Consider the following 12,778-nt stretch of genomic DNA (forward strand, 5'->3'; position numbering starts at 1 on the left):
AAATACTGCGAACTGTTGACAAATGGTTTCTATTGCAGATAAAATGTGAAAAATATTGGCCAGATCGGAAGCAAACCTTAAAGAAAGGAGAATTTAGAATACAGAATATTGAAGAAACTGTCTACGCAAATTACGTTATTAGAAAATTAAAAGTTACCAAAAAGTCCGTAAGTATTGTATAATTATAATAAATTAAGTACATTGTTTTAATATATTTCATATTACAAAAATTAATTTTAGAAAAATATTACATATGCATATAGACACTCAGAAATTATTTTCCCATGTAGCTAGGTATAATTATTTACTTGAAGTTAAACTCCCATGCAAATACATGAAATAATGATAAAAATATTAATTCGGTAGTATATTGTATAATATCAGAAATGAAACACAATATTCCACCTATACATGTATATACACGTATGACGAACACACATGTTGCAGAATAAATAGAACGTTTACATATCTACCCAGAGCTGTACAAGTTTGACATCACTGCTTGATATAACGTTTACATATCTACACAGAGCTGTACAAGTTTGACATCACTGCTTGATATAACGTTTACATATCTACACATAGCTGTACAAGTTTGACATCACTGCTTGATATTTAAAGTTTACATATCTACACATAGCTGTACAAGTTTGACATCACTGCTTGATATAACGTTTACATATCTACACAGAGCTGTACAAGTTTGACATCACTGCTTGATATTTACAGTTTACATATCTACACGGAGCTGTACAAGTTTGACATCACTGCTTGATATTTACAGTTTACATATCTACACAGAGCTGTACAAGTTTGACATCACTGCTTGATATTTACAGTTTACATATCTACACAGAGCTGTACAAGTTTGACATCACTGCTTGATATAACGTTTACATATTTACACAGAGCTGTACAATTTTGACATCACTGCTTGATATAACGTTTATGTATCTATACTGAGCTGTACAAGTTTGACATCACTGCTTGATATTTAAAGTTTACATATCTACACAGAGCTGTACAAGTTTGACATCACAGCTTGATATTTAACGCTTACATATCTACACAGAGCTGTACAAGTTTGACATCACTGCTTGATATAACGTTTACATATCTACACGGAGCTGTACAAGTTTGACATCACTGCATGATATTTAAAGTTTACATATCTACACGGGGCTGTACAAGTTTGACATCACTGCTTGATATTTAAAGTTTACATATCTACACAGAGCTGTACAAGTTTGAAATCACTGCTTGATATAACGTTTACATATCTACACAGAGCTGTACAAGTTTGACATCACTGCTTGATATTTAAAGTTTACATATCTACACGGAGCTGTACAAGTTTGACATCACTGCTTGATATTTAAAGTTTACATATCTACACAGAGCTGAACAAGTTTGACATCACTGCTTGATATAACGTTTACATATCTACACATAGCTGTACAAGTTTGACATCACTGCTTGATATTTAAAGTTTACATATCTACACGGAGCTGTACAAGTTTGACATCACTGCTTGATATTTAAAGTTTACATATCTACACGGAGCTGTACAAGTTTGACATCACTGCTTGATATTTAAAGTTTACATATCTACACAGAGCTGTACAAGTTTGACATCACTGCTTGATATAACGTTTACATATCTACACAGAGCTGTACAAGTTTGACATCTCTGCTTGATATTTAAAGTTTACATATCTACACGGAGCTGTACAAGTTTGACATCACTGCTTGATATTTAAAGTTTACATATCTACACAGAGCTGTACAAGTTTGACATCACTGCTTGATATAACGTTTACATATCTACACAGATCTGTACAAGTTTGACATCTCTGCTTGATATTTAAAGTTTACATATCTACACGGAGCTGTACAAGTTTGACATCACTGCTTGATATTTAAAGTTTACATATCTACACAGAGCTGTACAAGTTTGACATCACTGCTTGATATAACGTTTACATATCTACACAGATCTGTACAAGTTTGACATCACTGCTTGATATACATGTATAAAGTTTACATATCTAGACAGAGTTGTACAAGTTTGACATCACTGCTTGATATACATGTATAAAGTTTACATATCTAGATAGAGTTGTACAAGTTTGACATCACTGCTTAATATAACGTTTACATATCTACACAGAGCTGTGATATACGGATAGTGTTCATGTTCCATTACACGGAATGGCCGGACCATGACGTACCGGAAGCTCTTAACTTGGTACTGTTCCACAGACACATAATGCGGACGTCACAATCACAGACTAAAGTTCCAATGATAGTTCACTGCAGGTATGTGCATAATAAATGGTTTATGGAAGAATTCAATGAGAATGTTTTCTTATTGTTACCTTAAAATATATGGCATGAGTAATGCAAATTGGAAGTTATCCAAAACGATGTATTATTTCAATGGGTATATATATTGTATTCACTACTTTCACACCGACATATTGAACACGTTAGTGCTCCATGAAATATAAGCAAATTATGGACACTGAAAGGCTCGAGGTATAATATAGTCTCAACTGAGAGACATTTCGTATACATGTGCAGTTACATTCTAATTATTTTCATATCATTTTATATGTGGTGGTAACAAGTAGATTAGATAAATGTATTGATTTCATGAAGTGATTATCCCAATTTCAGTTTAAAGGTTGAACGTTTGTGAGATATTTACCCTCAGTTTCAGGTAGTAAAAATGTTGAGGGAAAAGCGGAATCAATAAATATATTTATTCATATTTCATTTGCACTGTCTAAATCTTACTTCAGCGCCGGCATTGGCAGAACCGGTACTTTCATCGCCCTTGATGCTCTATATAGCCACGGTACTAAAACTGGAAAGGTCAACATACCTGAATATGTCAAAGCATTGAGGAAAGATCGAATGAGTATGATTCAAAGCCATGTAAGAGTATACATTTAATATGCCTGCACTCTTTATCAATTGAAATATATTGTACATAATGTTAATTTTTAAAAGTATATGACCGTAATTGTGATTTCCCCATGGTAATTCCAAATACATGAAAAGGTGAAGATAACGAACAGTGATCAATCTCATAAACCTGGATATACCAGAGGTGGGATCAGGTGTCTAGGAGGAGTAAGCATCTCCTGTCGACCAGCCGTGGGCCCTGTATCTTGATCAGGTACACAGAGTAATCTGTAGTCAAAATCAGTGTGCAAAGAACGGCCTAACAGTCGATATCAAACAATTGGCCCAATGACAGGTTGTATTGGCAAACTAGTTCGTTATAAAGACCATAGAATTTGTGAAATGCTGACTTTAAATGAGACTGTTGAAACCCCTAAAATATCATCTCGTTTATCAGTAGCCTGTCTCGATTTAAAAACTGATCATACGGAGAACAAAATCTTGCGTATCGAAACAGTTGAGAGACATTTAAACACCATTTACAGGTGATCATGGAGTCTTGCTACATAGATATGGGATATATTCTACTTTTCTAAACTGAAATGAATCACCATTTTTCTTTTCATTGCAATACTCAAGACATGTACTATTGGTTCACGTTATGTTTTTAGCTCATCTAAGGTCTTGTTATGAATTAGTTCCAAATGTATATAAAGTCTGTTCTCGTCTGTTAATTTTATATGAAGGAGCAGCTCAGAGTGGTGTATGAAACCTTGCATGAGGCTTTCCGTGCAAAACACAGTTTGGTATATAAAGACGAATTCATTAATAGATATGATGACAGCCTCACGAGTGATATGTCAGAGTCGAGTTCACACCTCCAAACAGAATTCCAGGTAACAACTACAACAGTGAACTCAATAAAAAGTGAAAATTACTACATTTTCGAACAACATAACATGTAAACTGTATGACCAAAAGAGAAATGGAATTTCTTTCTCTCTCTTTTTTTTTTTTTTTTAGGAATTGCAAGACATAAAGCCAACTTACACAGATTCGGATTTCAAAACTGCTAAAGAAAATTTGGACCTGAACTTCTCACAAGACGTTTTACCAGGTTCATAGATATTTATTTTTAAAAAAAACCATTAACATTATGATCTAGGACTTTATTTGAGCCCATAGAGGCAACATTTTAAACGTTGTGTGAAATGTTATTTTCTTTATGTGCAGTGGACAGTTATCTATGCCACCTCTCTTACGTCAAAGGGCAGAGCAATTACTACAACGCCATTTTACTACAGGTAAATTCAATAGGGGATATTGAGTCTTGGAAATGTAAATTATCTGATATGTTCTTTATTGCGTAATCTGAAGGAACAATAAGACTTTCTTTTATTTCATTAAGGTTTGTTCGGAGTTTGTCAGTCAGTGTGTTTGATTTCTTCCGAACTGCAGTTTAAATGCATAGCTCCAACTTCTTGGATATAGCTGATGTATATATTGTATCCGACCACAATACCTCAAATGTTTTCAAAAATTATTTGTTATGTAATACAAAACTTGGTATCAGATGAAAGATAATTAACATACAAAGTGATTTACCGAACATTTTTTTTGAAAATTATAAAACATAAGAAATTAAATATCCGTCATTGAAATTAACAGTAGTTCCCATTAGAAAAACACATATGTAATAAATAAAGTCACTTAAAATATAATTTCAAGAGAAATATCATGGTGAAAAAGTTAAAATTACAACGACTTTTCAAAACAAACGTAACGAAGGTCACCTACGAAGCATGAAAATATGTTATTTTTTTCTAAAAGGGGATATAACTCCGATAAATGTTTTAAATCTATACATCATCTCTCTCTCTCTCTCTCTCTCTCTCTCTCTCTCTCTCTCTCTCTCTCATTGAATGCCTCACTCGAGAATTTTTCACTCGTATGGAGACGTCACCATTGCCGGTGAAGGACTGTAAAATTTAGACCTATGCTCGGTGCTGACGTCCTTTGAGCTGGGACGGATCTTTATCGTTATCTTTACCTGCTGTGACACGGGACCTCTTTTGCAGTCTCATCCGAAGGATCGGCCCATTTAGTCGCCTCTTATGACAAACAAGGGGTACTGAGGACTTATTACAACCAGGATCCCCATGGCACTATACATTTAACGTTTCCCGCACCATGAGGATCCGGGTTAGAATTAGATTTAGTACCCCTTGCTTGTCGTAAGTTTCGACTAAATGGGGCAGTCCTTCGGATGAGACCGCAAAAACCGAAACCTCGCGTCACAGCAGGTGTGGCACGATAAAGATCCCTCCCTGCTCAAAGGCTGTAAGTACCGATCATAGGCCTAAATTTTGCAGCCCTTCACCGGCAATGGTGAGGTCTCCATTTGAGTAACATATTCTTGAGCGTCCGGGACATTAAACAATATGCAACCAACAATTTGTGCACACTTCCGATTATGACGAAAAAACATATTTGACCACTTTGGTGATGCTAAAGGGTTTGTATTAATTTGAAATATAATCATTTTATGCCACATATATTAAAGGTATAAGATTCATGCATGCAACCGATGTTGTTAATCAATTGAAAATGCAGATGGTGATTTTTAGTTCGGAGAACTTTTATTTCATTAAAAACAAAAACTGAAAATTTCACCTCATTAGAAATGACAAAATTAGTAAAAATTACTACAGTGTACATTAGGAGATATATATATTTCAAGCCCTGTATAATTTATTAAATCCAGAGGCTTCTTAGAGCTGGGCTCCCATCAGGACTTTGCCCTGTACCCACTGGGGGCCTCAAGGAGAGACCCTATCTCAAGTTGCCCCCCCCCCCCCAACTTGAATTCGTGGTTCCGCCCCTGATAATTACCATAAAATATTGTTTTATAGACTAGACTTTGATCTGATCAGGTTTACTTTATCATTTGAAACAATACTTGCATCTAATTCGCATATGAATTAGATGGTTTTATCGAAGACAGTGCAATGCAGTTATTCCCCGTTTATATGCAATGTACATGTAATGCATCGCCATATATATAAAAGCACTGAAAAGGCCACGACACTGTTGGTTATTTAAAACTCAAATCGTCTGATCGTCAGTAAACACGCTTTACAACGAAACCACCATACACCATTTTTATCACTCAGTACACTCTAGTTACCAATGCAGATTATTGATACTTGTCGTTTTTTCGTGTTATTTGTTTATGTAATATATATCTCTTGATAAAGACACGGGTTGTGTCGAAAATTTGAGTTGTAAATAACCAACAGTGTCGTGGCCTTTTCAGTGCTTTTATAAATTTCTTTACTGGCCTTGTATCTTCTCAGATCCGTTACTTTAAGAAAGTAGGGTGTTGTTGGGTTTTGTGCTTATATACATGTATATATATATATATATATATATATATATATATGCAGGGGCACTTTGTCTGCCTCTTCCTTTTCAAAACCTACAACATCATATCGGTGATATCAGGTCGGTGATGGAATCAAGGGTTTTTTGTCTGTAAAGGTGACTCGGGTGAGCGATGTGGCACAAGGACCTCTTGTTGAAAATACAAGAGGGTATGGACTGCAACGCTTCGCGCCGGCATACTTCATGTAGCTCACAATTCAGATTCATTCATGTAAAGTATACATGCGCGAAGCGTCGCAATTGATACCCTCGTGTGTTTTCAGATTTTTTAATTTTATTTCTTATATTTTCATTCTAGTTGTTTACAACTACAACACATTCATGAGGACATGGCTACCATTACAAATGGTATAGATAGGCAAAACACTGGAAATGTGCATATTTAAATCATGAAAATGTTTTCTTTGATATAAGGTGGCAAGCATTCCAGAAAAGATATTCAGCGTTCTGCAATGTTTGTGACCTTCACCTCTCATTTAACAAACCAAAGAAAGACATGTCATTTTTAACCTCCCCCCTATTTTCATGCCCTCGGAATCGAAGTTTCGGGGGGATATAGTTTTTGGCCTGTCCGTCTATCTGTCTGTTACAAAAAACGTTAACATAGGTCATATCTTTTCCACCATAAGAGGTAGACCTTTCATATTTGGTGTGTGTATTTCTTGTGTCAAGACCTTTCCATTGACTCTTTGACCTGATGACCTAACATTGACCTTTGACCTACTTTTATTAAATTCGAATATAAGCCATATCTTTCAAATTTTAAGAGGTACTACTTTTATATTTAGCATGTGCATTTGTTGAGGGGAAATATTTCCAACTACACCAGATTTGTTGACCTTGTGACCTTGACCACTGACCTTTTTTTTGGAAATTAAGAAAAAACTCCAATGTCTTCAATATCATACAGTAATTCGCGGGCATCAGTGTTTCACAGAAACATATTGTTTTTAAATAGAAATACTTTCAAGTACATAAATTATATATAATTCTACTGGTATATTGTTGAACTGGAAGTTATGCAATTAGAACAGCTGAAAACCACCTTATCTCGACCTGTCCCCATATTTGGTAGTGATTTCCATATTTGAACGATGGTAAGGGGGAATAGTCCAAGAAGGGCAAACTCTGAACTTACTAAATAAACCATCGTATAATACAGGGAAGCCCAACTATCTTTTTTTGTATTGCTTATAGGAGTTATGAGATTGATCCCTGTTCGTTAAATTCGCTTTGCATCTATTATTTTAAAATAAAAGGTAAAACTAAATGTTACAGCTTTGGTATAGGGCTCATTGCTCATTATACTCACGCCAACAGCTTGTCTGCTTTATGTCCATAAGTAAATCAGATTTCCTAAGATATAATACGTTTTCAATAAATGATCAATTTTGACATGAATTTTGAACTCAGGGTTCAAGAATTTCACAGGTTTGGTAAAGAACTCATTATATATAACCATGCTTGATGTCCAGAATATAGAAGATTTTTATTTTCCTTGACCCATAGATATTGCATGTATATACTAGTAAACATCAAACAACGCACAACGACTGACAAAACCAGATATACTACAATAGGTCACCCGAGTGACTCAGCCAGGTGACGTAATAATATTCCAACAAAATCAACTGCAGTTACAGAAATGAATATTATTGTGGTGTTCAATTTGAATCGGCTACAGTTAACTCATCTTCGCTAGCCAAGGGTCTCCTGTCCACTCCGCTCCCCTATAGAGTGGACCGAAAACCCTTGGCTAGCGAAGATGCCGTTAACTATTTTGAATGTTTTGCACCTACACTGTACTTGTACACTTTTACGAGTTATCTACCCTTGACAAAGCAAATATACGAAGATATCAAAATATTGTGGAATAGCTTTCACACTTCTTTGCAAATTAAAAAACAGCATTTGCTACAAGTTATCAGCGAGAGATAAACTTCAAAGAAAACTTCCTGATCAGAAACAACGTTTTTTTTGGCGTATTTGTTTTGAAAAATCTTTTTGAATCCATCTATGTGTGAAAATAAAACAATATCTTAAACGACGTGTAAGTTTCAGGGTACGTGGGATACGTTTAAAAGTAAAGACGTAAGTGTTATAAATGTGCCCTCCTCCGTCAATAGAGATTCTGAATTGCACATTGTTTGATATTTGGATTGTAAGTGTGTTGTATCTATGTAGGTACTACATCTCCGCATGCCTTGTGTACATGTACTGGGAAATGTGTGACCCCACTCCCACAATATTCATATTCATAGGATGAGTGACTACCCACTTATTCTCATTTGATCACATCATTGATTTCAGTCTTACACCAAACCAGACGCTTTGATAAGCGCCCAGTTCCCAGCTGCGGAGTCCTCCGAATATCTCTTCAGACTAATCAAAGACTTCGAAGCATCTATCCTTGTGGCTCTTTCTCCACTAACTGACATGGAATCAGTCTATGTATAGTCATTTAACAGATGTATCTTTAATCGTTAACAAGCCACTTTATTTGTGCTCCATCTTAAACTTAATTGATATGTACATGTAACGATATTATGTCAACTTCTTACATCCGATGAATTCATCTCTGTTTATTGTTTGCGGATAAATACAAGTGCACTTAGTCTTTTGTCCGGTCGTGATAAAAGGATAACAAATTATAAGTGTTTAAAATGTTATAAGACATAGACGATACGAGCAACCATCTCTCGATGTCCTCTATTTAATAGCTTTTAATTTTTGACCTTGACTCATGAATTCTCATAACACTTCAAACTAAAGCTAGAAAATTATTTATAAATGTTGTACAAATCATCAATGGGTTGTAAATTGTTTTTTTTTACCATATTGTAGACAAATTCCTTCCTGCCACAAAAACAGTCTTCCATCAACGTTGGATCCTTCACGTTAACTCATAAATCGACTTCAAAATCAACTAATGTATCAAAAACGAGTGTGGTGATAAAGAAGAAGGTAGGGATACAGTGTACGACGAAAAGAATAAGAACTAGCAAACCTTAAAAATTCATGTATCGTAGTCTTAGTGGTGTATCAAAGTCATCTCAACTTGAATTGTATCTCAACGGTAGGGCACATCAAATATTGCTTTTCAAGTTTATAATTTCTTCAAGTTCCACCAATAATTTTACATACATGTGCGTGACAATATGCAGTGATCTTGAACTAAGATTTCAAAGCCAATTTTGAAGTCTAAAGGGATCATTGTTTGAGTTCTGATCTCTATTTTAACCAGTCTGTTTATTTGTCGCAGATTATGCTGTGTAATTCGCCTTGCCTACTTCCATCCTCGGATACCCCATAGCTTTATACATTTCAGCAAAGATGGTACTTTTTGTGACCCTTTCCATCTTAACAATGTCTTTATAGGGAATAGGTAAAATACTGAAGCAAATTAAATTTCAGTGGTCCTTTTTATATTCAGGGTCTTAGAGACATGCAATGTGAGGTTTTCGAGTGTCCTGTCTGGCAAACATCGCACTGGATGTCGGACTCCAGAGTCATGGTGGATCTAGTAAAGGAAGTTAAAATGTCCCAGTATGCGCAACCAAACATTTCCATAGTCGTTTTGTCAAGGTATAGAAATAGCGCATTAACATGTTCAGTTCTTATTGGAAGATGTTGTAAAAGAAATTATGACGATTACACCTTATCATATTGTAATAAATAGGAGAATTATGACTCGGATTTAGCCTCATATTTACCCCCAACATCAAATCAAATCTTATTTATACATGTATATGCCTTTTCTTCAAATTTATTGCACAAAGTGTTTCGCAATCCCCTTGGCTGGTTTCGGATTCGCTCAATTTGATAAGAAAGGCGTTCATTAGAACGAGTTCCGAATCATTTAACTGTGGCTGCAGAAGTACCTGTATTTACAGGTACAAGCAATATAACTATTGTGCAACTTTGTAATTTTAAAACGTAATGTTGAATTTCATACCTACTATCTTAAAGAAAGATTGTAAAATCTAAAAAAAAAAAAAAAAAAAAAAAAAAAAAAGTATCGAGTCAGATCGTAGTGTGATTTTGGTTAATTACATGATATGAAATACCGGTATTTGGTAAATGTTGAAAGCTGAAAAGCTCGATTTTTATTTTGGAGGATGAGTGCTAACGTATTTGACAACGGAAATCATTTTATAAGAATTCATATGGTTAGACAAAATCGACGTCTCTGTTCAAAATATGACAGCTAAATGTATATGTAATTATGACGTTGTAAGACTTACAATTTAGAAAACTGATTAATATTGTTTGTGTGCTAGTGTCGGTAAATATTTTATTGAAATCTTTGATTCATTTTGATTTAATGACTCATGGTAATAAATACTACTCCACAGTGATGGGGCCTCACGGACAGGGACGTTTTGTGCAGTGTTTAATGCATTAGAGGAACTAACAACTGATGATGAAGTCGATTTATTCACCATAGTTCGCCAACTACAGATCCGTCGCACAGAATTTTTTCAACATTTTGTAAGACTAAGTATTGCTATTACATGTATGGGTTATGTGTAATGAAGTTCATCTTTATAAACACCGTGTCATTTCATATTGTGTTTCTTTTCTTTTCAGATGGAATATAAATTTTGTCATGAAGTTGTGTGCGAATACTTAAGAAGCGATATGGTTTATGAAAATTGTTAATTTCAGTCATTTATGGGACGATACGGTCACGAACAATTAATGCATTGCCACCACAATCAGTTTGAAAAGTTGTACATTTGTACAATTCTTCCAGACAATCTATTTTGTATCAATTTCATTTCATGGTGGATGTAACTTATCGATTTTTGATAGTTTTGTTTTACATCAAATACATGTACATGTATTTTTAATAAAGAATTTATAAACGTTTTCTTTTTTCTACATGTATTATATAACATGAATTTGTATGTTAATAATTTCATCTTAACTTTCAAATCCTATATTTTTGACAGATCATAACAAAGAATAGTAATGTTATAAAAATCGAATTGTGTGAAATTTTACAAGATAAGGATAGTCCATATCCTGTTATGTGTGTTGTATCATTACAATTTACAATTAATTTGAACAAATTTCTAAATTGCAGGGATGTCGATGGTTAGAATTATTTTAGTGACATCAATTGACCTGGTTTCCCGCAACAGAGTGCTTATTCGTCATTAAAATCAACAGAGTCCCCAGTATTTTACATCGTACTGATTAAACCTTTCGTAGATAGAAGAAGTAGATTTGATGTAACGATACAAGCGTAGATTTATATATCTCCCGAATGACCAAAACACCATGAGCAATCTTTGAACACCACACGGACGGAAACAGGAAGGATGAAAAAGTGTTGTTTGTTAAACGAGATAACTGCATTGCTAGTGAAGGAAAACATTTATTAAATACGGTATTACATGATTGTGATTTCTTAATTCTGAAGATTATTAGCAGAGACATATAACAGAAATAAACAACTTCCCGAAGTTTCGTATTAGCAGTACTTCGGTAAAAATGCACACACTGATATACCGTCTTAACAATAAAAAAAAAATCAAGTTCAAAAGTTCAAGCCTTCCTAATCCTCTCAGTTAATTTAAGATATGCTATTTTGATAAGATTTTCCTCTTCAGAGAAGTTTCAAAAGGCGTCATATGACCTAAATGCGGCCTAATCGACGAAATTTCTGGAAACGTTTAAGATTTGCCTATACTTTAGCCATTAATGTATTTGTTAATCATTGAACCATTTAAAAACTTCGTCAGATGGATTCCAGTTTATAATAGGAATGAAATGAACTTAAATCAACACTACTTCATCGAACCAATGGATCAAAATTGAGAATTTATAGGTTGGAGACGCCACCGAAGGAGTTGTTGATCTCTCTTGTATATGTATTTTATGTCTCTGTTACTAAATCTCGAAATTTGAAGTAAGAACTGTATAAATATAGAATAAGAGCATATTTTCACAATTAAGTTTCAGTAGTGCAGATCACGTGGTTGAAAGATACTGGTTTACATACCATGTGCAACCGTCTTGCTTCGCTAAGATGTTGAAGTGCTTAGTTGTTTGTGCACCTTGTCATAGATTTTAGTTCCTATTACACAACAGAACTACATGTACAATAGGCCCGATGTTGGGTATCAAACACATAGTTTTTAAAAGAAGAGGAAAACGAAAACCTCTCGTTCATTGGTTAGGTTCTTGTGGTGACATCTAGTAAAAAGTAATAAAATTTAAAAAGTTAAATTATAATTCAAGTCTTTTTCAGTATATTATTTTCTTTACAAAATTCTGTCACGAGAAAGGGGGAGGGGAATCCGGGTCCAGAAAATGACTAAATCGGGAAAAGGGGGATGGCACCACAGGCGCTTGTTTAATATTTTTCATAATAAATTATGATGATTTTAAAATACATTTGTATGAAGCATATGAA

The 12,778-nt window shown here is 34.4% G+C and overlaps 1 protein-coding gene across 7 annotated transcripts in view; it reads left to right on the top strand.

The window, feature by feature from the left end:
• The window catches only part of LOC125678977 (receptor-type tyrosine-protein phosphatase kappa-like), a 28,943-nt gene extending 17,717 nt beyond the window's left edge, over window positions 1-11,226 (top strand). For 4 of the 7 annotated variants that reach the window (XM_048917807.2, XM_048917808.2, XM_056157157.1 and 1 more), the window contains 11 exons: window positions 39-167; window positions 2,171-2,319; window positions 2,805-2,940; window positions 3,657-3,806; window positions 3,934-4,027; window positions 4,144-4,214; window positions 8,665-8,805; window positions 9,199-9,318; window positions 9,788-9,939; window positions 10,710-10,845; window positions 10,945-11,226. In XM_048917807.2, coding sequence (XP_048773764.2) covers window positions 39-167; window positions 2,171-2,319; window positions 2,805-2,940; window positions 3,657-3,806; window positions 3,934-4,027; window positions 4,144-4,214; window positions 8,665-8,805; window positions 9,199-9,318; window positions 9,788-9,939; window positions 10,710-10,845; window positions 10,945-11,016 — 1,350 coding nt within the window. In that variant the 3' untranslated portion in view covers window positions 11,017-11,226. Of the gene's footprint in view, window positions 1-38; window positions 168-2,170; window positions 2,320-2,804; window positions 2,941-3,656; window positions 3,807-3,933; window positions 4,028-4,143; window positions 4,215-8,664; window positions 8,806-9,198; window positions 9,431-9,616; window positions 9,940-10,709; window positions 10,846-10,944 lie in introns of those variants that run through there. The other 3 variants (XM_056157159.1, XR_007371667.2, XM_056157158.1) reach the window with 3 other exon arrangements.
• The last annotated feature ends 1,552 nt before the right edge of the window (window positions 11,227-12,778 follow it).

Source organism: Ostrea edulis, chromosome 2, assembly GCF_947568905.1.
Source record: "Ostrea edulis chromosome 2, xbOstEdul1.1, whole genome shotgun sequence".
Lineage (NCBI taxonomy): Eukaryota > Metazoa > Mollusca > Bivalvia > Ostreida > Ostreidae > Ostrea > Ostrea edulis.